The following is a 23,059-nucleotide window of genomic DNA, read 5'->3' on the forward strand; positions in this document are numbered from 1 at the left end:
CTAGCTGCCAGAATTGAGAAAATACATTGCCGGTGTCTAAGCCACCCAGTTTGTGGTATTTTATGGGGGAAGCCCGAGCAGACTAATACACTCACACTCAAATTTGAGTGTTGTCCTTTGTAGCACTGAAAATGCACACCAGACGTTTATCTGCCAGGGCCACCAGTCCTTGAGTTCAGTTCACCGCCCAGTTTACTCCTTATTTTCAGATAGAGGATACATGAGCTAGGCGTGGTGGCTCACGCCTGTAATCCCAGTACTTTAGGAGGCGGAGGCACGGATCATTTGAGGCCAGGAGCTCGAGACCAGCCTGGGAAACACGGCAAAACCCCGTTTCTACTAAAAAATCCAAAAAGTTAGCTGGGTGTGGTGGCTCATGCCTGTAATCCCAGTTCCTCTGGGAGGATGACCTGAGCCTTGGGAGGTTGAGGCTGCAGTGAGCCGTGATCCACCAGTGCACATGAGACTCTGTCTCGAAAAATAATTTTAAAAAGGTACCCACCAAGATAATTTGGAGGCACACATTAGTCCTATAGTTTGGAAGAGAGGAACTGGCAAAAAAAAAAACAAAACAAAACAAAACAAAAAAAACTAACACAAAAACCACCATACAACCTTTGGGGGCCCTATTCACCTTCCCAGCTCAGCAGGGCATGCTGCAGGCCAGGAGCCAGGGCCGCTGAGCACACTCAGCTCAGAGGACCCAGAGAGCTGAGGAGGAGGAGCAGAGGCACCCAAGGTCCTGCACCTGATTTCTCCAGCCATCACTCCAGACTCCTGAGCTGAACTGGCATACTGGCAGCTCCCGGGCTGTAGCCTGAGATGTGAGCTGTTTCATCAGCAGGGTTTTATAAAAACCTGATTTAGTTGTTATTTTTTAACATTTCACATTTCACATGAAACTCCAGAATTCTGGCAGTTCATAAGGAGCTAGAAGTTCTGGCCACAATGGCACACATTCTCTTAATAGAGAGAATCTTTAAAAGCTGAGCAGGGGCTGTCCCTTTTCACTGTGCCAGTCCCCACTGTGCCATGTGGGGACTATGCCCAGCCTCCTTCCTTCATTTATGTCAGCTGTCTGGCTCCATTTGGCATCTGAGTTTGTTGCTTTCCCAACTGGTATCCCATGGAAAACGAGTCCTAAGAGATGCTCTGTGAAAAGAGGGTTCTGCTGGGAAATGCTGCACACCGTATGCTCCTTGTGTATGTTCAAAACATATTCGCATTTTCAAGTCTTAGAATAAAGGAATACAAATAATTTTGTTCAGCCCAGTGTTTTCCAAACTTACTTGACTATAGACCTTTTTTTCCCCGCTTATTACATAATGTCCTGGAAAACTAATGTTCTGTGGCATACACTTTGAGAAATGCCATCTTAAGCTAACTTTACTTTGGTCTCTCTTTGTAAACAAAACAACGCTGGTAGATATACATCCTGTCATTTAGTAGGAGCCTAAAATTAAGGCCAATTAAGAGTTCCCAATTCACTGCTACCTCTGTCAAAAGTTAGACCTGAAATTCAAAATATGGCAGGTCAGCTCAGTCTTCGCTGTAGGGTTAGACCCATAGTTTAATGGCTGGCGGGGGAAAAAATTCCCAAAACCCCATTAAACTCTATCAGTTAGGGCAGCACACTGCAAAGCTAGTAACATGGTAGCAGTATGCCCCCTAATGTAACCCAGGAGATATAACACAAATGTTCGATCTATGTTCTTTTCCTTCAAACCCTACGTATAAAGACATGGCTTCGGACTGTATATGGCCAGTAAAAATATATACAGGTCTGCTGAAAGACAGCATATACCAGCTTGCTAACTAAGACTATTTCATAGCTATTCAAACATTTTTAGCCCTTGGGTTCTTTTTAATGTTTAAGAATTAATCTCTAAGACTTATTTTCTTACTACCCAACAAAAATTAAGTTGAAAAATACAGATGGTAATTCCATAGCAACGTGTGGGAGCTCTGTGTGAGTAAGAGTAAATGTAAAAGTGTGGAAAAGCCATATTGCTTTCCTTTCCATCACATCGAGGTGACAGGCTATGGCTTCCAGAGTGAATGCTGTCACAGGTACTTCATAATAACAGCTGCATTACAGAATGAGAACAAAATGAGCCAATCACTTGCACTTACCCGCGAATTTCTACATCAGAAATGTTGGCAATGCAAGGGAATCACACTTCTTTGCAATTTTCTCCGTTTTGCGGAGGGAGGCGGATTGTTTTCCAGTTTCTCAATTTCTATCAGCAACCATCGTTAGCACCACAGATGCATTGGATCGCAACCTGCCCCTATGTATTTGTAGAGGCTAATTTGTCTTTTGAACATTAGCTAGAACTAGCTTATCAACACAAAAGACACGGAGCGTGTAAATCCTGAGTCACTCAGGTACAAAATCATTCTTTCAACACACTTCATATTTGCCTCTGGTGCAGCAGTTCTGAACACCAATCTCTCACGCACTGACAATCCTTGAAGCTAGTCTGATTCAATTTGGATAGAGACTAAATATTATTCTTTATCTTCATGAGGGACTTTTTTTATGTTTAAAGTTGTTAAATAGCCCATGTCTGCAAACCAATTCAAATGTCTGACCTTTACAACTTTCCAGTTTGTTCCCTAGAAATGTTTAAAATCCATATTACTGCCTTGTTTTTCATGATCAAGTATGTATTTCTAATGTAAATGAGAAACTTGGTATAAAAATATTAAAAGAGACTGTTAGGTTTGGCTTTGATAAAATGGGTGAGGCTTATGATAAAGGCAAAAAGACAACAGAGAATATTTAGTAGATCTTCATAGTGATGTTTCTCAATCTAAGTGTGTGTGTGTTTGATGTGCCTGAAACTAAAAGGCCAGGCTGAAAATTTCCTAGGAGGTACATTAGGACCACATTCCTTTCCTAATTCAGTATATGCACTGACTTCAGTTTGCAAGTTCTCACTGCTACCATTTGGAGAATGAGGCTAATAATGGAAAAACAAATGGCTGCATTCGTGGAGGAGGCACCCAGAGGGGAAAGTCCAGTGTTCTTTTCTTACCCAGCTTCCCCTATCCCTGCTTGATATGTTCTTTGCCTTGTCCCTGCAAATTAAAGCACCTTTTGATATATCCGGGATGAGTCTTAGAGAAAAAAAAAACCTGGGCCAGTCTCTAGCCTCAGTCGAAAGACGGGCCTTTACCTTCAATGGAGATCGCCCGGCAGGTGAGGGGGATACTGATGTCGTGTGTCTTGCTGGTGAAGCTGTCAATGGGGAGAGAGATAACATTTCAATTAAGAAAAACCAGACGATTGACTTATCTGCACATGCTCTCTGTGTTACAAACCCAGATAGATGATCCAGTGCATAAAGACCTTCTAAGCAAAGGGGGTGGTGAGGATGGGGCAGAAGCTAAATGATGCCTATCTAGAATGGGTTCTCACAAAGGGCGGCACCGCCAAGATATGGGAGCATCAGCAAAAAGTTATCATGGCATATATGATGCTTTGACCAAATGACAGGTTCCCAAACTCATCCAATGTCCTTTCCATTTCCCCAAAGTTCAGGTGCTTCTGCACTGCTTGCTCTATCTCATAAGGTGCTTTTAGGTGTGAGGTGCTAGGGAGCAGTTCTTGGGGAACAGCTGTTGTCTTTGACCTAAGCACCAATGAGAACACCATGGCCACCCCAGCAGCCTGGAACAGGTCTATGGGAATATATTGAATCAGCTCCCCCCAACAACTCCAGTACTCTCCAAATAGGTAGAAAACCCTTGGCCATGGCCATACAAGAGGTGCATGGTTTTCCATTTCTTCCCCTAATGCTTGTACTCAGGTCTTCCCATTATCCCCTGGTGGTGGGTCTCTATGGATTTCATCATCGTGGCCAAGAAGAGTGAACTGTTTGCTTTTTCTCTCTAGATTTTCAAGTCCTACTCGTGGGACACAGCATGTGTGATAGCACTGCTCCTGTGTGCACGCTTGTGTAGCAAATCCAGCTCTCTAAAGCACAGTCCTGTATGGTGAAGGCTGGCCGTGACACAGTCAACAGGGCGAGGGTCAGCCACATTTCTCAATTCCACAGAGATGTTTCGGTGAACTCTGGGCATGTTGCTCTGTGATTAGCTGCCACTCTCCCAGCTGTCACAGTGAGGTTTGTAACTCGTAACAAAACTACTGAAAGGCTGTAAGGAAGAAAGACAGTTACAGAGCCCCACAACAGTGACCACAGATGATGACATAAGAACAGAACATGAGAGCAATCAGTGCAGAAGGGATGGCAGCCCTGCCAGTGAACTTGGGAAGGGTAAGGTCACCTGTGTGCTCTGGGTCCTAAGGGGTCAGGAAGAGTGCTCCATGATCACACTGCTGGTATGCAGCCTCTCTCTTGCTGGATCATGCTGTCAGCATGTGTCACATTCTAATAACAGCACTAGTTCTCCTGTCCCGTTGATTGTGGGTGATGATTATGGAAGAAAATCATGTCTGTAGGGAGAAGCTGATCCTGATGGGGAACTATATTCCTGCCTTAATGGTGGCAGAAAATTTATTGTTCCCTGGGACCCTCTTCCTCTTGACTCAGGCAGTTGCTGACACCACCATGGTGGCCCCTGCAACCACAGCACATTTGCAGAAATAGTTCTCTGGAAAGGCGATTTCCCACAGCAACCTAAAATAGTTCCATCAGTATCCTTGTCTTCAGGTTTGAACTGGCCTGGAAACCTAAGGACCATCAATATTATTCCCTAAAAAATGTTTTGCAGGTTCTCAACTTTAGGGACACAACCAGGTTTAAACTGGAGACTGCCTGAATATATGTACATTGTGAATGAGATACAAATAATTTGGCCGATAAGTTTTAGGCCTCTGCACACATACTGATACACTAATGCAGGTCATCAATAAGCTTAAAGTTATTTCTTGTTTTCTTTGAAGACCTCATATGCCTTTCAAAAATTATTGGTGACTTGACTTTGGGCTTTGACAAGTCGAGAGTAAATTGGGTGGCACACAGTTTATTGTATTTTGTTGCAGGGTCTCACTCTGTTGCCCAGGCTAGAGTGCAGTGGTGCACTCTTGGCTCACTGCAACCTCTGCTTCCTGGGCTCAAGCAATTCTCCCACCTAAGCCTCCCAAGTAGCTAGGACTATAGGTGTGTGCCACCACGCCTGGGTAATTTTTGTTTTTCTTGTAGAGATGGGGTTTTGCCATGTGGCACAGGCTTGTCTCAAAACTCCTGGGCTCAAGTGATCTGCCTGCCTCGGACTCCCAAAGTGCTGGGATTACAGGTGTGAACTACCTTGTCTGGCCCACAGTTTATCTTAAAAAGAGGTAAAGAAGGATGAGATGCTAGACTACAGCAGATGAAACATGAATAAGCTAGAAACATCTATGAAAGAAATCATGTCATTTTTTGTTCTTGTTTTTAGGCTAGTTGTATTTGTAAAACTTCAAATCCACCATAGACATAGGTAAGTGCTGAAAAAACTCTCCCATCCAGAATAAGCAAAGCTAGTAAAACAGGGCAGGCCCCTCTTAAAAATGGCCCCACATGTAGGTCACCAAGCAAGTTCAGGAGGCAAGGAGGCTTAAGATCCATTTTCAGTGGTTCTTAAGATCTAGTGAGCAGAAGGATCACTAGATCACTGAAAGGTTTCATAACAATACAGATATTAGGGTCTTACCCCAGAAAAACTTAGATTCTGATTCAGTAGGTGTGAGGTTAGAACTGAGAATTTGCTTTTTTATTTATTTATTTTTTTTGAGACAAGGTTTGACTCAATGGCCCGGCCTGAAGTGCAGTGGTGCCATCTTGGATCACTGCAACCTTGGTCTTCTGGGTTCGAGCCATCCTCCCAAGTAGCTGGGACTGCAGGTGTGTACCACCACACCTGGCTGATTTTTGTATTTTTTGTAGAGACGGGTTTCGCCATGCTGCCCAGGCTGGTCTTGAACTTGTGAGTTCAAGCGATCCACCCACCTTAATCTCCCAAAATGCTGGGGTTACAGGCGTGAGCCACCACACCTGGCCAAGATTTTGCTGCTTAAACCACCACCTGAGCGGAGGCAGTACCCTGAATCAACCCTTTGAGAAATATAGTCCTTGCATAGAGACCTCTCAAAGCAACAGATAACTGCGGATGCAAAGTTAATGACTCTGATAAGCTTGTGGAGCATAACTATTAGTCAACAGCTATTTAGAGGCAACTGGAAACTTTGGCATGAGGCCTGAATAAGACTGAAGAAAGAAGCTGAGTTAGCAGAGGTTGATAAGAATGAAGTGGTTCAAAGTGAAGGTTAGAGAAGATGCTAGTGACCTACCAAGGTTAGGGTGCCTCCCCAAATTTGAGAATGGTGGCTTGGTAAAGAGCACTTTATAAAATCTGAGAGGCTTACTTGGAACGGACCATTGTTTGACCCCGTGTAATAGAAGTTCAGGAAAGAGGGAGACAATTGTCAAGGAATTACGCAGCTACTAAGGTATTTATCCCAGAAATCAAATGCCTACCTTTCTCTCAGGAATTCAGGACAAGCTGGAGTAGTCAATAAAAGTTATTTTATAAAAGTGATTGTTCAAATGCTTCAAATACCCACCAGTCTGTGTGGGTCTTGGAGGGACAGGGGGAGAGATAAGTTTCCCACTATCCGACATGTTCTTGGCTTCCTTCCCACTGTCCAGGCTCCAGCTGCTAGGGGTGGGGTTCACAGCTGGAAGGGAATAACACAGCTAAAAACACATGGTCCAGCTTTGCCCTTCCAATGCTTGAGATCTTAGAAGAAAGTCAGAATTATCCAGAATGAAAAAATTAACTGGATGAAAAACAAAACAGGAAACTTGTTGAATACTAAATCTTTATTTAATTGGCTGCCTAACAGTTATAGTTACCATTTAACTGGGCGCTAGCAAGTTTCTTCATTTCCCTTAGTGCTGTCAAAGGGAACTACAAATCTTTACACTGGGGTGTAAAACTTGCTGAGAATTACACATGTATTTAGATGCTGGATAACAGACGGAAGATGTAGTCACTGGACTATTTTAAAACTTGGTTTTTAGTAGACATTTCTGGACAAGTGACACCTCAAAATGGAGAAGATAATGACATACTAATATTTTAACTATTTGGCAGAATTCTTGGGAAAGAACAGCCATGCCACATTATCTCATTGATAACTCTTTGAGGAAAGAACTTTCTGAAATCAATGAATTGCACTGAAATATGTCCTTAAAAAATGACTTGGAATACTGACAGTATCATTCTTATTTTGTAATTTGTCTGCTCTGTGCTTCGGTAAAATGCAGCAATATGGAGCAATCCTGGCAGGAATAAGGGCAGGATACGCTGGTTGTAAATAGCCTCTATGCAATGAGGTTTACATCAAATCTGAGTTCCAGTGACTCACTCCCTGTACAGACACTGCCATCTGGTGGGCATGTTGAGAATTTTAACATTTTACCACTCTCATTTTCATTTAATGGGATGGAGTTACCCCTCTTAAAATTCTTTTTCTCTCTTCTTTTAAATTTGCATTGTGGTTTTCTTTTTTTTTTTTTCTTTTTTTTTTTTTTTTTGAGACGGAGTCTCGCTGTCTCCCAGGCTGGAGTGCAGTGGCGCCATCTCGGCTCACTGCAAGCTCCGCCTCCCGAGTTCACGCCATTCTCCTGCCTCAGCCTCCCGCAACTACAGGCGCCGCCACCGCGCCCGGCTAATTTTTTGTATTTTTAGTAGAGACGGGGTTTCACCGTGTTAGCCAGGATGGTCTCGATCTCCTGACCTCGTGATCCACCCGCCTCGGCCTCCCAAAGTGCTGGGATTACAGGCATGAGCCACTCCGCCCGGCCTGTGGTTTTCTTTAGTAGAAGGGGTGAGAAAAATACCACATTCCTTAGTTCCGACAAAGATCAACATGTGACTTGTAACATTAAAGCCAAATTTGTGTTTTAAAATAATTTTGCCTAAGACTTCACTAATTTGCATCTTCCAAGGAAAGTTCTAATGTATTGGTGTACCCAAATGACAGTACAGTTTATTTCTTAATGAGGGCAATTAAAAGGCACTTTCCCAGAATATTTCATTAACGACTCTTGATTCATTGGTCTGGGGAACTGCTCTTATTTTTGAGGCCTGACCCTGAGAGAGGTGAATGGGTGACTTGCTGCAAGCCCCGACCTGTAGCTGAGGAAATCGTGTTTAATCTGCTCTTCATCTTCTGCTGTGTTGCAGACTGACCCTAATTGGCTATTTACTGCTATCCATGTGTTTGGTTCTCATTTTGTGTGACCTTGAGGCAGGGCACACTCCATTATGCACTGGATTGCAATTCTTAAATGGCATTTAATTGTACAAGAGCCGTATCTGAGTCACAACAAACAACACATGAGTTGGCTGAATGAGCTTTGTAAGGGAGACAAAGGATGGGACCACCGAATCGATCTGGGAGAAGCTATTTTCACGGTGCTGAACAAGGAGCCTAATTGGCAACTTTGTTTCAGGAAGAGGAGGCATTCCCTGGGTGACTCACTGGATGGTAACAAAAGACCATTAAACATAGGCCTTCCTATCTTGCTCAGATTCTGCTGTTAAAATCTTATAGGAAAACAGCTTTTGATAAATGATCATGAATAACTGTCTTTCATTAATCCCCTAAAGAGCATACCAGTCCTGATCATTAAAGCGCTAGAGCACTGCTTTCCACACAGACACACAGAAGACTGGAGAACATGAGGATAAAACAAGCCCTTACACATTCCAGGCCTGATCATGCGGCTGGTCTTACCTTTTTCAGGTGCAGAGAGATTTGGGTCACTGCGTGGCAAGGCCCCGTCTCCAATATGATTAAACAGCATCCTCTGCAAAGGTACAAGGGTTGATTTTTATGATGTGATATACGGACATGTGAAACCTTTTAGAAAATGAGATGATTATCCCCTCACTAAAACTTTTGGTTCAAAATAATTTTCATATGATAGGATGAGCCTAGGAATAAATAATTTAATTAGATTTAAGTAAAAGGGGGTGGGAAGAGCCTTAGGTTTTGAGAGTGTTTGAAAAGTTTGTATTACATTTTAAATGTAAATGGTAAATGTTCATAATAAAATGGAAGGTAAAAAATAAATCGTAAATAGCGGTTGTGCTATGAAGTTCTTTTTTTTTTTTTGAGATGGAATCTCACTATTATTGCCCAGGCTGGTCTTGAACGCCTGGGCTCAAGCAGTCCTCCCACCTTGGCCTCCCAAAGTGCTGTGATTACAGGCATGAGCCACCACACCTGGCCTGTATGGAGTTCTTTATAAATACAAATGCTACAGTGGTGATATAAAACAGAAGTAAGAATTAAAGGAGAAATATTAGTTCAAAAAATCACTTGCGAATGACATTTAACCCCTGCATGTTAAAAATCCTTTATTAGGTTAAAAAAAATGAAATAGTTGATAGTCTACAATTTTTAACTTATAAAAATGCCAGTTTTACATAGTTTTACCTAATATATTAAATAGAAAGTACCAAGTCCTTAAAAGTAGATGTACTACAGCAATGCGCACTATTGAAATTTTGGCAACATATATACTGCTTCCAATTTTGCTAAAACCAGAAAACTTGGGAGGCTAATCAGAGAAGGCTTTCAGAGTTGCCCATGCTGGCAACAAGTTCTCCTGGAGCAGAACAAACTGAGAAATTCCCTTGCAGCATCATCGAGTGACAAAGGGTAATAGCTAGTCCAGCCAAATGCATTCAGATATAATTTCTGCAAGACATCAGCGCTGTGCAGAGGCGGTACCCCGGGACTTTCGGGAGGATCACACAATCAGCAAAGACAAACCAATCAAGCCAAATCCCACTCGCGCTCATTCACTTCCAGATGCGGCTACAGACTTCTGCCAGGACAGTGTAGAAAAACAGAGAAATTACCTGGCGTAGAAATAACTATTTTTCTCTGCTCCTAAATTATTCCCAAATAATCTTTAAAATTCAGAGGCTACCCATGAATCTTCAACTTTGAAACCAACCTTCAAGGCTCTCGAAGTGCCCAAGGGCTGAGCCCAAGTCTCTGCTCTCAAAAAAACAGGGATCACTTCAAAACCAAGTTCAGGCAGGGGCTGAGGGCCATGCTCCCTTCCTCCCATGAGGAGTTGACAGGGAAAGGCCAATGACTGAACCACTCTTTTCTCATGCATTCAAGAATGGCAAAGGCAAACAAATTGCTCCTATACTCATGGGTACCCAGAAAGGAATCTGTTGCAGCTCTTTTAAATAGGTCTAGGCAAAGGCAAAGACTGCTGGGCAGGAGAATGCTTCTCTTCAAGGGTATTTTCCTAGTCTAAGACGTTCCCCCAGACTTCTGTTACATACACAGGGCATGCAAACACACACAGGCACTTTATTCACCCAACTACTTTGCGTAATGTTTAAGCAGCAGCAATGAAATAGATCAAGGAGGGTAAATTTCCCATTTCCCTTTTAGCTTCACTGCCAAGCAACTACCATGTGTCCCTATCAGAAACATGGCTCAGGGCCGGGCATGGTGGCTCATACCTGTAATCACAGCACTTTGGGAGGCCGAGGCGGGTGGATCACCTGAGGTCAGGAGTTCGAGACCAGCCTGGCCAACATGGCAAAACACCGTTTCTACTAAAAGTACAAAAATTAGCCAGGCGTGGTGGTATATGCCTGTAATCCCAGCTACTTGGGAGGTTGAGATAGGAGAATCGCTTGAACCTGGGAGGCAGAGGTTGCAGTGAGCCAGGATTGTGCCGCTGCATTCTAGCCTGGGTGACACAGTGAGATCCTGTCTCAAAAAAAGGAAAGAAAAAAAAGAAACACGGCTCCGGCAGAAATTTCTAACCATGGGCAGCAGACAGAGGTGCACTCTTCACCAGGTGGATTGGTCTGACAATGCCCAGCTGCTTGCTTTCGGCAGCTACCATGTGTTTCTGCAGAGATATGTAAGCAATTCCAGAATCGTCCTTGTTTTCTAGTTCCTCTACCCTACAAGGATACCTGCGAAGGCTCCACGGGTGTTGGATAGATGGCACTGCATGGTCTCTCTCTTGGGGACAGGCAAGAGTTTTCTCGGGAATGTTTGTGTTTGTCAGACAACAAAGGAGAAGCTGGGAAGAGAAGGAGAGAGGAGCATCAGCATGGTAGTGGTGCTGCACCTGTTTGGAGAAGAGAGCCTGAACGCGTGGCAGCTGGCCATAGTTCCCAGGACTAGAATGTTCTCTGGGTACCCTTGGTCTTCCCCACACTCTGGCACTGACCTCTGGCACTCGATGGAGCAGAACTTGTCACATTAGGTGAAGCCGAGTGAGTAGAACTCAAGCTTGAGGTAGATGGACTTGGCTGGAAACACACAGGGAGCTATTATCACACCCTGATTAAAGGCTGCCCACAACACTGACATATTTGAAACAAAATCATCAACTTTTTTTTCAAATCAGCAAAAAGTCCATTTAACAATATAGAAAAATCTTAGTAACTTAGATTGACAAAGAAGTCTGCATGAATTAATAAAAAGTCTGAGATTTTGACTCCTGCCAAAGGAATGCCTTCGTGTTAGATTCAGCTACATACTGTGACTTTGTACCAGTTAGCAGCGCATTCCTTGGTTGAGGTGTAAGTAGACAGACTTCCAGCCTAGGGCCCCAAAATAGGTGGGTATAAAATGTGCCTTATAAAAGGCATAAAATGTGCCTTCTCGTTATCTGTAAAAGTAAGTTCGACCGGGCATGGTGGCTCACGCCTGTAATCCCAGCACTTTGGGAGGCCGAGGCGGGCAGATCATGAGGTCAGGAGATCGAGACCATCCTGGCCAACACAGTGAAACCCCGTCTCTACTAAAAATACAAAACAAAATTAGCCGGGCATGGTGGCGGGCACCTGTAGTCCCAGCTACTTGGGAGGCTGAGGCAGGAGAATGGCATGAACCCGGGAGGTGGAGCTTGCAGTGAGCCAAGATTGCGCCACTGCACTCCAGCCTGGGCAACACAGCAAGACTCTGTCTCAAAAAAAAAAAAAATGTTCAAAGCATGAATTGGGAAATATGTGTTATGCCCCTTTTTCAAAGACAGTGGTGAGGAAAATTTCAGCTTAGTCTTACTGAACTATCATAAATGCCATATTAGTAGTGTTTAAATAAAATGGTTGCAGGAGTTATACTGGCTCTAAAATTCCTAAAAACTGCATTTTTCTTGTGTTTAAAAAAAAAAAAAACTTTGGAAACTTTCTGATATGTACATAAGTAAAGAGAATTTTAAAACAGACCCTCAAATTGTGTATTTTTTTTTTTTCTTTGAGACAGAGTCTCACTTTGTTGCCCAGGCTGGAGTGCAGTGATGTGCTCTTGGCTCACTGCAACCTCCTCCTCCTGGGTTCAAGCAATTCTCCTGCCTCAGTCTCCCGAGTAGCTGGGATTACAGGCGTGTGCCACCATGCCCGGCTAATTTTGTATTTTTAGTAGAGATGGGATTTCACCATGTTGGCCAGGATGGTCTCAAAATCCGGATCTTAAGTGATCTCAAGTTCGCCCACCTCGGCCTCCCAAAGTGTTGGGATTATAGGCATGAGTCACTGCACCTAGACAAATCATGTCGTCTTAAAGAACAAAAAGCCATTTTGGAATGCTAAGAGGGGCTGGGTGCAGTAGCTCACGCCTGTAATCCCAGCACTTTGGGAAGCCAAGGTGGGTGGATCACTCAAGGTCAGGAGTTTGAGACCATCCTGGCCAACATGGTGAAATCCCGTCTCTACTAAAAATACAAAAATTAGCCGGGCGTGGTGGTGCACACCTGTAATCCCAGCTACTCATGAGGCTGAGGCAGGAGAACTGCCTGAGCCCAGGAGGCAGAGGTTGCAGCGAGCCAAGATCGCACCACTGCACTCCAGCCTGGGCGACAGAGTCAGACCCGTAAAAAAAATAAATAAATAAATAAAAAGGCAAGCTAAGAGGCAGCTAGTGAGTGGCGACACACTCTGAGAGTCCCGGACTGCAGAAGGAACTTGGGGCAGGTCTCAGAGCTGAACCCTGTGCAGCGTGCCTGGGCTTTTCCATCGCTTGCTGATGTCGTCTTAGAGCGATGGGGCAGTTTTAAGAGAAACGTCTTTGTAGACTCTAGAGACCCATAAAGCAAGAAGAGTGTTTAAAGGTTTGTCCTTAAGCCAAGTTCTTGCTTGTTGGCCTGTTCATCAGCGCAGCAGAATGAACAGAAACACTCATGACTGAGACAGAAAAGGAATAAACACAACCAGACAAAAAGCTAATTAAGTACCTGCATGTTAAAGACTTCATCAGAGCTTTCTGATTGCCCTGTAATATTGCTTACTTCAGCAGAAGCTTGTGAGGACAGTGAGGAGGAAGAATATCGGTTGACAGCTGGGTAACTTAATGGGCTGTTTCGGGGGAAAAAAAAGGACATTAACTCAGTCTCCAAATTGTACTTTACCATGTGCTAGAATGCTATGAAACCAAAGGGGGGGGGGAATATATCCCATTTTGTTTTCTCCTGTTTGCCTCAATATAATCAAATGTTTGAGTTTATTTATTTCTCACGCTGTTGCTGTTTCACCAGTGGCAGATGTCTGCAGCTGCCTCGTGGGTTAGTTATTTCATTAAGAAATAGCATATTTGACAAATTGTGCCATAAAGAATGAGAGAACCACTCCAGATCATCTTGTGGGTGAGGCCAAATTGTAAGATAATTTGGAATATGACTTACCTGCGTCTAGGAATTACCCTGGTACCATCTGGGCTCACAGAGGCAGGTGCTGAGTTTCTACACACACGAGGGCTTCCATTAGGAAAATGGACAGGACTGGCTTGCATACAAGCAGAGAACTCCTAAAGATGTAGTGAAGGAAATATCTCATTACAGTAATGATATGGGCAAAATTACTGATGAGATAGGTTAGCATACTAGACACACATCCTAATTGTCATCAAATCTTTACATAGGGAGCTATTAAAGCAAGTTCCAGAATTATTTGGCTTTTCCTCGCTTATATTTGTGTTTTCCCAAAAGGAAAGCCTCGCAAATAGCAGACAAGGCAATTGTATTTGAGGGCTCCCTGGTAAAACAGTGCAGTTTGGTAGAAAAACCAAAAGATGTCACTATTGGATATGTCATCATCCCTTTAACAAGCAAACGGCAGTGGTCAGGCTGCCCCGCCATGGACACCTAAGTGTACATACCTGTATCCCTAAGCTCGACTTCATCACGAAGAATTGGTCGACCAGCTTTTTGTGAAGGGGTCTCATATCTTGAGGTACAAACTTCTCATGCACGGCCAAACCAAATTCCAGAATCTGTGCCTTAATTAACAATATAAGGAAAAAACCTCACATCAATGACTACCTCTCACTAAGTGCCTGCTATGGGCCAAACACTTTACTATGCATTTGGCTTACATTACTGCTAATCCTCTGCCTCTGACAAGGTAGGAACAGTTGTCACTTTACAGGTGAAGAAAAACTGAGGATCTGAAAAATCCTTCATGGATAAAAGACAAATGGGGATTAGAACTTGGTTCTGATTTCAGATTAATTTTCCTACTCCCCCAGGCTTCTTTCCCACGTATTTTAGATCTATAATTACAATGCTTCGTAACAGTTACGTGTCTTTTGGACACTTCCTTCTCTTCCCAGGGTGGAGAAGGAATAGGGGTGGGCACTGCTCCCTGTTAAGAGGGCCGGCAATTCTCCCCTAAGGATCTCTTCTTTGCATGGCATCCTCTCCCCCACATTTTCCTTCTCTCTCCCATTGGGTTCCTCTGTGCTCATCCATCCCTCCCACAGACTTTCAGAATCTGCCAGGGAGGATGGGAAAAATGAAAAGGAATTCTATGACAGTTTCTATGCTTCTTGTTTTTGTTTAAAAAGATTATTCCTGGCCAGGCGCGTGGCTCACCCCTGTAATCCCAGCACTTTGGGAGGCCAAGACGGGCTGATCACAAGGTCAGGAGTTCAAGACCAGCCTGGCTGACACAGTGAAACCCTGTCTCTACTAAAAATACAAAAATTAGCCAGGTGTGGTGGCACGTGCCTGTAGTCCCAACTACTCGGTTGGTTGAGGTAGGAGAATTGCTTGAATCCGGGAGGTGGAGGTTGTAGTGAGCCAAGATCACGCCACTGCACTCCAGCCTAGGTGACAGAGCTAGACTCTGTCTCAAAAACAAAAAACAAAACAAAAAACCAAAAAAAAATTATTCATTTTCACTTATAATTCAACAAGACAGCAGGTCCTACTTAAAAAACTTTCCTGCTGTGAGGATCCGAAGAGATGAAGGTAAACATTCAACCTTTCTTTGTTCAACCATCAATAGCGTGTGATTCCTTTGATTTGAGCAGCAGCTGTCTTTTGTATTTAAAAAATGACCCCCATGCTAACATGGTCAAAAGGACAAATTTCACAGACTGGGAGGAAAATGAATCCTACATCACTACAAGGTTTTGTTGTTATTGTTGCTGTTTTTAATCTTTGCAGCTTGTGAAGATTTTAGGTTGAAAGCTCAGGTCAAACAGGACTGACCCTGGCGGGCTGGGGCATCCAGCACCTTCCCTAAGGGACAGGGCTCTGGATGCTGCCCACTGCCTGCACATTTGCATAACAAATATCAAGGATGCCTTTGAAAGGCACAGTTGGAGTGAAGTGTGTCTGAGGCATAAAGGGAGAGGCCACATCTGTGATGAGGACATGGAAGGAACGTAGGAGGTGAATCTAAACATAGGGGCCCCCGTCTTCTCCATTTTAAACACTAGCGTTAGGTGACTTCCCTTTTGTTCACAGATTGTTGCAAGTTGCAAGTGTGCTGGGAAGCAGACTCCAGCATGGAGATCATAATGTTTATAAGGGTGTACCTTGGGATTGACTGATGCCTGTCAGGGGGAGGGACAGAAGCCGGACTTGACAAGAAAAGAAGCTGGGCTGCACAGCAGTCCTGTCAGCTGCTGCCAAACCCAAGGGACCTCTGGAACGTTTTTAAACATTTATTTGTATTTTAATCTTTTTAGAGACAGAGTCTCTCTCTGCTTCCCAGGAAGGAATGCAGTGGTGTGATCATAGCTCGCTGCAACCTCGAACTCCTAGGCTAAGATGATCCTCCCACCTCAGCCTCCCAAGTAGCTGGGCCTACAGACATGCACCACCACACCCAGCTAGTTTTTAGGTTTTTGTAGAGATGGGGTCTTGCTATGTTGCCCAGGCTAGTCTTGAATTCCTGGTGTCAGATGATCCTCCTACCTCAACCTCTGGACCTTTAATGGTCTGTTTGAGTTGTCCTGTGTTGGGCCCAAATGGCCAGGCTTTCTATTGCTTCCTCAGTCTGGGAAGTGCACCACTGAGAAGGTAGCAACCTTGGGCCAAGTGGCTCTCTGCAGCCAAGGCAATCCCTGAAGGGCCTGACAGCTGGAGATGTCTGTCGATAGCCACATTTCCTGCAGCTAAGGCAGCGTAAGGCTGTCCTGGAAGAAGCATTGGGGTGGTGCATGTCCCTGTCCTCTAGAGAGTTGATCTGAACTACTTTGCAGAGGTCCAGAGAAGGATGGTGCCCTCTCTAGTCCACCTCCCCAGAGAGATGATGAGACTTGGCCAAGGTCACATTGACAGTCATATGTGCACTGCTTGTCTTATAATAGAAATCTCACATTTCCTAGGCCATGGCTCTTTCCACGAGGTTTCAGGAACATAATCAAGCAGGACATAGAAGAAATAAAGGTTCCCTGGTTTTATTTTTCTTGGGAGTCTTCTTGACGCTGAGCTACCATTTAATTCTGGGGAAATAATTCAGTCAGGCTGAATCCAGCAGATACAGTCCTGGGGTGAAGTGAACCATTCATAAGAGGTAAAACACAGATCTTTAAAAATCAATGAAGGTTAAAGTCATTGCATAATTCTAAGTATTGGATGACCTAAACTGCTCACTTCTAGTATCTACAAACACCCAGAGTCACATTGGGAACTTGACTTATTCTTTATTTCCTTACAGATCAGCTTCAAGTAATTCTTCTCTGTCTTCTATGGCCACCTCTTTCCCTGCAGTATTAGGTTTTGTGGACTAAGCCTACAGAGCATAAAAAATGGATGAAAACCAGACACAACCTCATCATTTTCTAATCCAAAGAGCATGCTTTACTTATTAATTTGGCATTATTGAGTAGAAACAGATGCCTTTGTCACATTTCATCACACATATTCCGCTTTTCACAGGAATCAAATGTTTTTATTTCCTGTTTAACACAGGCTTCCAACCATGTCTCCTACCTCAGAGGTTTTCAAACCATTTTCAGGCTGAGAGCTGTCAATAGGGACACAGTAGGCAACAGATTACTCCTTCCAGTTATTTGTACTTGATGGTTCCAAATAAATAAAATAAACCACGCTTCTCTGGGGTAGAAAATGATGAGTTGTATCTAGTTTTGTCCATATCATGTAATCTATAGGTTTACTTTGCAAAATACGACACTGCTTTAAAGCAAGGTCTATTGATCGCCCACTTCCTTATTATAATGCTTACGTAACAATCTCATTCATTCATGCACTCATATTTGGAGTTGGCATCAAACCTACAGCAAGTCTCTAGGAGGAGAATGTTCAAAGAATGTTTTAAGAGACCACATGAAGCTGTTTGTTTCACAGGTTGAGCATCCCTAATCCAAAAATTGAAAATCAGAAATGCTCCAAAATTTGAAGCCTTCTGAGTGCCAACATGATGCCACAAGTGGAAAATTCCACACCCAGCCTCACGTAATGGGTTATAGTCGAAACTTCATGCACAAAATTATTAAAATATTATATAAAATGACCTTCAGGCTATGTATGTCAGATGTATATGAAATAATAAATTTTGTTATTTGACTTGGGTCCCTCTCCCAAGATATCCCTTATGTAAATGCAAATATTCCAAAATCTGAAACACTTATGGTCCCAAGTATTTTGGATAAAAGATACTCAACCTGTAACTGGCTGCCATAGTCTACTCATTGTTAAATTAATTTTTGCATCCCAGTGGGAAGAAAAAGTAGAAATTAGCAAGTTGGGATATATTACAGGAATCTGTGACCCTTGCTTGCCCGCTTCAGTTAGACCACTGATGCAGGAAACCATGCAGAGGGGGCTCTAGGTAAGCGAGCACATATCCAGGCAAAATAGAAGGGGATTGGCTTCTGCTTCACTTACCTGCTCAAGCATCAGCTCTCTTAATCGTGCAATTTTCTCCCCATCTTCAGGGTGACTTAAGATATATTCTTTGACAAAGAATGCCTAGTAAGGGAAAGGAGAATCAGTCTACTTCAGTGGAGTTACAAGACAAGTCAAAGACAAGTTGTTTTTAAAGACCTGGCATCTTTATGGAAATGACACCATTATAAACCACATTTTGGGACAGATGGGCTGATTACGAGCGTAGGTGGTTGGTCAGAATGGAAACATAAGAATTGTTAAAGGAAGATCAGTGATTGTACAGTAAGTACCCTTGGTAAAATAAAGAACAAACCCAAATCAATAAGCTATATGGCTTGTATCCTAAAACAAACTGCCTTAAGATTCAGTGTGACCCAGATGGTGGCCTTACCTTCCAGGGTACTGTATCTTTCTGTTTAAGAGAGCAGATGAAAGGTCCACTTAAAGCATCATCTAAGCAAGATTGGTCTTGTCTTTTTTTTTTTTTTTTAATTGGATAGGATCTTCCTATGTTGCTCAAACCAAAGTGCTGGGATTACAGGTGTGAGCCACTGAGCCCAGCCCAGATCAGACTTTTCTATGCCCATGAACTTCTTTGCTTAGAGAAATTATTTTAGGTGGATATTTATTAAACAATCCTAACGTCCTTTCTACTTTTATTCATGCAAGAATGAATACACACACACATTTTTATTATCAAAATATAACATGTTGGGAAAATGGAGTTACTGGGCAATTACAAATGACTGTATGTTTTGCTCTGTTTAACAAAGGACTCTGTGTCAATTGCAGCCCTGTGTTTGCGTGCTGATATGGGTACACAGTCTGAAAAAAAGATTCATGAAACCCTGAGAAGGGTTTCACAATTGAAAACTTTCTCTGAAACAATACCTAATCCTTACCTCTTGGTACCTGGAAACACCACCATTAACTGCAGCATCTATAACTCCATTCAGGCACATCGTCAGGGGATTAATATTCTGCATCTGTCTTGTCTGACACTGACTAATCAGAGTCTTCAGTTGCTGATTCTTATTTTCCAGCACTTCAATTGCATTTTCCAGAGGACTCATTTCTACCTGAGAAGCAAATGAACATAAATATATGTTGAATTTGTGACATTCAAGAAGAAAGACAAAGTAGTTTATCCATGTTCTGAATTATCTGCGCTCCCCCTTGGCTTCCATCAATATCTCTACCAGGGGCCATTCTGTAGAATAGACTCAAGTGGGATGTTCATTAGCAAGGTTTGGAAAGGGTAAGGTAATTATATTTATTCATTGAAATGTGGTTTGGATAATCATCAATTCTATATTAGCACTGCAACAACCAATTTAATCCTTAAAATAATATCCAAGCATCTCATGTCTTTTAAAACCAGTTTTTTTTTCTTTTGAAGGGTTAAATATTCAGAGACCCTGAATATTATCACCCTTCTCAATGCTTATTTGATACAAAGCACCATGGGAGATATAAAGATGCATTTATGGATCCTCTGATGTCAAGGAGCTTTCAGCCTAGTTGGGAAGATGGGACATATGCCATATGAACCTCATATGTATATATAACAGCACCATAAGGTGGCACAGGATGGCACACAGTTGGGAATTATAGAAAACAAGATAATATATACTGCAGGATCTATTTGTTGGAAAGCCAAATAGAATCATAATGAGTTAAAAATTCCAGGCTGTATGGAGGACCTAATTGTGAAAATGGTAAAAGTGCTCTTCAAATGTATGTCATTGAGATTGCTATTGCCATTGACATTTTCCTTGAAGAGAAGGTCTGCCAAGCTCTCAGCAATCAAGTAATTCAGGATTACAATAAGCATATTTAAATATTGGTTCATGCAGGCAAGGAAACAAATTAGAATTTTTAAAGGTCACTTAGATCATCTTAAACCAACACTGAAAAATCCTAGAATATTAAGACTGAACATTCATCAAAGACACAAAGAGAAGGGAAGATAAGCAAGAACACAGAAGATTTTGTAACATGTGTAACCATCAAAAAGCACATGTTCAGGGTTTATAAGGACTCTTAAAAACCAATAAGAAAAAGGTAAACAACCAAATAAAAAACGAGCAAATGAATTAAACAGCGACTTACAAAGGAATAAATTCAAATGGCCAGTAAACAAATAATGAAAAGGTGTTGGGCCTCATTTGTGATCAAAGATGTGAAAAATACTACTACAATAACATACTACTAAACACCCACTGAAATAGTAAAAACAAAAATGACAACAGCAGATGAGAGTGAGATTGTGAGCAACGGACTCTCGATTACTGCTACTGGAAGTTTAAGTTGGTAAAACTTTGGAAAAACAGGTGAAGATATATATAGGGGTGTGTGTGTGTATATCTATATCTTATGATTCAGAAATTCTAGGCATATAAGGAAAAGTGGAGTAGGAGGTTTTTGTATGTGTATACCAGGAAACATACAAAAATGTTCATAATCTCCAAAATCCATAAGTCCATTGACAAGAGAATAAACATATTGTGATATGTTCATGGAATGGAATAGCATACAGCAATGAAACAAACTTCAGTCACATGCAATAACATGGACAAATACTACAAATAACACTGAGTCAAATATGTTTCAATAGAACACAACTAGTATGTTATATAAAGTTCAAAACCAGGTAAAACTAAATTGACTTGTTTAGAGAGGCAAATAGGTGATAAACTAAGCAAGGCAATGGATACCATAAAAGTCAGGATAGTGACTACTTTTTATGGTGAAGATGGAGCTATAATTGAGAAGGGGTGCATGGGAGGCCTGCAGGATACGGCTGGCAATGTTCTGTTTCTTTACCTGAATGGTGGAAAATGGGTATTTACTTTCAGATTATTTGTAACAGTAAATCTTTGTTTTATGAACACAAAAGTTAAACCATAAAGGAAGTCTGAGAGCTCTGAGTAACTGAAAGTTAAAAAGTAAGCAAAACATCTTAGAACATAGAATGGTGGTTCCCAGGGGCTAGGGGGAAGGGGAGAAGAGAACTGCTGTTGAGTGAATACAGAGTTTGAGGTTTCCAACATGAAAAACTTCTAGATACCTGTTGCACAACAATGTATATATAGTTAACACTACTGTACTGCACACCTAAAAATGGTTACAATAGATTTTATGTACTTTTGGCTATAAGAAAAAAGCAATCTTCATCTTTGTAAATTCAAATGCTATTAAAAATCAAATTTTCTAGAAAGTAAATAAAACAAGATATAATAAACATAGGCAAAATACAAACGACTTGGAAAATATTTCCAACATGAAGGATAGACAAAATGTTAGTATTTGCCAAATACTGAAGAGACAAAGGATATGATTGGTGCATTCACACAAGAAAATGGAGTACATCAATATATGAAAACATATCTTCACTCAGCATTCAAAAAATGCTGAAACAAAACATCCAACCCCAGTATAATTTTGGTCTATTTGGAAAGATTAAAATATACAACACTTAGTGTTGGAGAAGATACTGGGGAAATAAGTATTCCTAAGACTAGTTATCCCCTCTAGACAGGGTGTAAATGATATATCCCATTGCTGATCCATGAATCAATGGTTACAGTGAGGATACTTTTGATTAATTCACTTCTAGGGAAATCTAAAGGGATGGTCAAAGAAATGTGCAAAGATATGTGATATAGAGTGTTCACCAAGAATTACTTTCCTCCATCCCTCAGATTACAATCTGTAAATACTGTTTACCACCAAAATGAATAAAGAGTCATTGGAGAAATAGCTGCTTTCAGGTCTAGGGCAGGAGACGTTCAAGTGATCCCAGACCACCTGTCTTACCAGGAAGTCCTTCAAGTATCTGGGAGGCAAACATGAAAGCATCTGGCCTGTGATCCATTCATTTTCTTTACTGGGGAATGTCCTTAGGGGACAGAAAAGACAGGTGACTATGTCTTATCTCTTCCTCAATTGAACCTTCAAGTAAACAGACTAAAAATAATTGCTAGGGGTAAGAGATGTTATCTACGGAATGCCCAAGAGGGAAGTCCCCAGTCAAAGGATTTCTTTAAGTAAATAAACCAGAAGCCATGAGGCATGATTACAGAATGTCCCTGAGAAGCTTTACAACTAAGTCTCTGGAGTAGAAAATGGAATGTTTCCTAATTGACACTTCATAATTTAAATGTGCTTCTGAATGAGGAAACTTGTGAACCTCACTTAGGGACTCCACCTATAATTCTGAATTATTACTGATGTGGGGAAGAAGGACCTGGCACGCATGATGTCTCAGAAATCTCACTGCTTTATCTGAGCATCCTGCCTGCCTTGAAATTACTAGCAAAGCTTGATGCTGGGAGGGGTCACTGAGTCCTGTGTGGAATTTGACAGTCAGATCCTGTGTGTTAGCTCAGTAACAAAGACTACTTGGATACTGTGAAAAAAGACTCAGGAGCCATTCTGATGAGGCTTCCAACAGGCAAAGATGGAACATTTTGAAATTTAATAAGAATAACTGCAATGGATTAAAACAAAACAAATATGCTTACATCCATGAGTTACTAATGATACTAAAAACAAAACCAACCAAACAAAAACCCCTCTGGTCGCTTTTGTAGAATACAGCATTATCTTTACTGTACCTCAGGGTAATCAAATATTTTTTTTTTTTTTTGAGACGGAGTCTCGCTCTGTCGCCCAGGCTGGAGTGCTGTGGCCGGATCTCAGCTCACTGCAAGCTCCGCCTCCCGGGTTCCCGCCATTCTCCTGCCTCAGCCTCCCGAGTAGCTGGGACTACAGGCGCCCGCCACCTTGCCCGGCTAGTTTTTTGTATTTTTTAGTAGAGACGGGGTTTCACCGTGTTAGCCAGGATGGTCTCGATCTCCTGACCTCGTGATCTACCCGTCTCGGCCTCCCAAAGTGCTGGGATTACA

At 42.2% G+C, this 23,059-nt stretch overlaps 1 protein-coding gene across 4 annotated transcripts in view; it reads right to left on the reverse strand.

The window, feature by feature from the left end:
• Positions 1-23,059, reverse strand: part of DOCK4 (dedicator of cytokinesis 4) — a 469,859-nt gene that overhangs the window by 2,977 nt on the left and 443,823 nt on the right. Inside the window, exons 42-51 of one of the 4 annotated variants that reach the window (XM_077997201.1) lie at positions 19,052-19,228; positions 18,147-18,230; positions 14,165-14,284; positions 13,692-13,813; positions 13,299-13,365; positions 11,238-11,319; positions 10,978-11,087; positions 8,756-8,828; positions 6,575-6,688; positions 3,183-3,244 (exon numbers count right to left, since the gene is read on the reverse strand). In XM_077997201.1, the coding sequence (XP_077853327.1) occupies positions 3,183-3,244; positions 6,575-6,688; positions 8,756-8,828; positions 10,978-11,087; positions 11,238-11,319; positions 13,299-13,365; positions 13,692-13,813; positions 14,165-14,284; positions 18,147-18,230; positions 19,052-19,228 (1,011 nt within the window). Of the gene's footprint in view, positions 1-3,182; positions 3,245-6,574; positions 6,689-8,755; positions 8,829-10,977; positions 11,088-11,237; positions 11,320-13,244; positions 13,366-13,691; positions 13,814-14,164; positions 14,285-18,146; positions 18,231-19,051; positions 19,229-23,059 lie in introns of all 4 variants that reach the window. The other 3 variants (XM_028846197.2, XM_077997203.1, XM_077997202.1) reach the window with 3 other exon arrangements.

Source organism: Macaca mulatta, chromosome 3 (assembly GCF_049350105.2).
Source record: "Macaca mulatta isolate MMU2019108-1 chromosome 3, T2T-MMU8v2.0, whole genome shotgun sequence".
NCBI classification, from domain to species: domain Eukaryota; kingdom Metazoa; phylum Chordata; class Mammalia; order Primates; family Cercopithecidae; genus Macaca; species Macaca mulatta.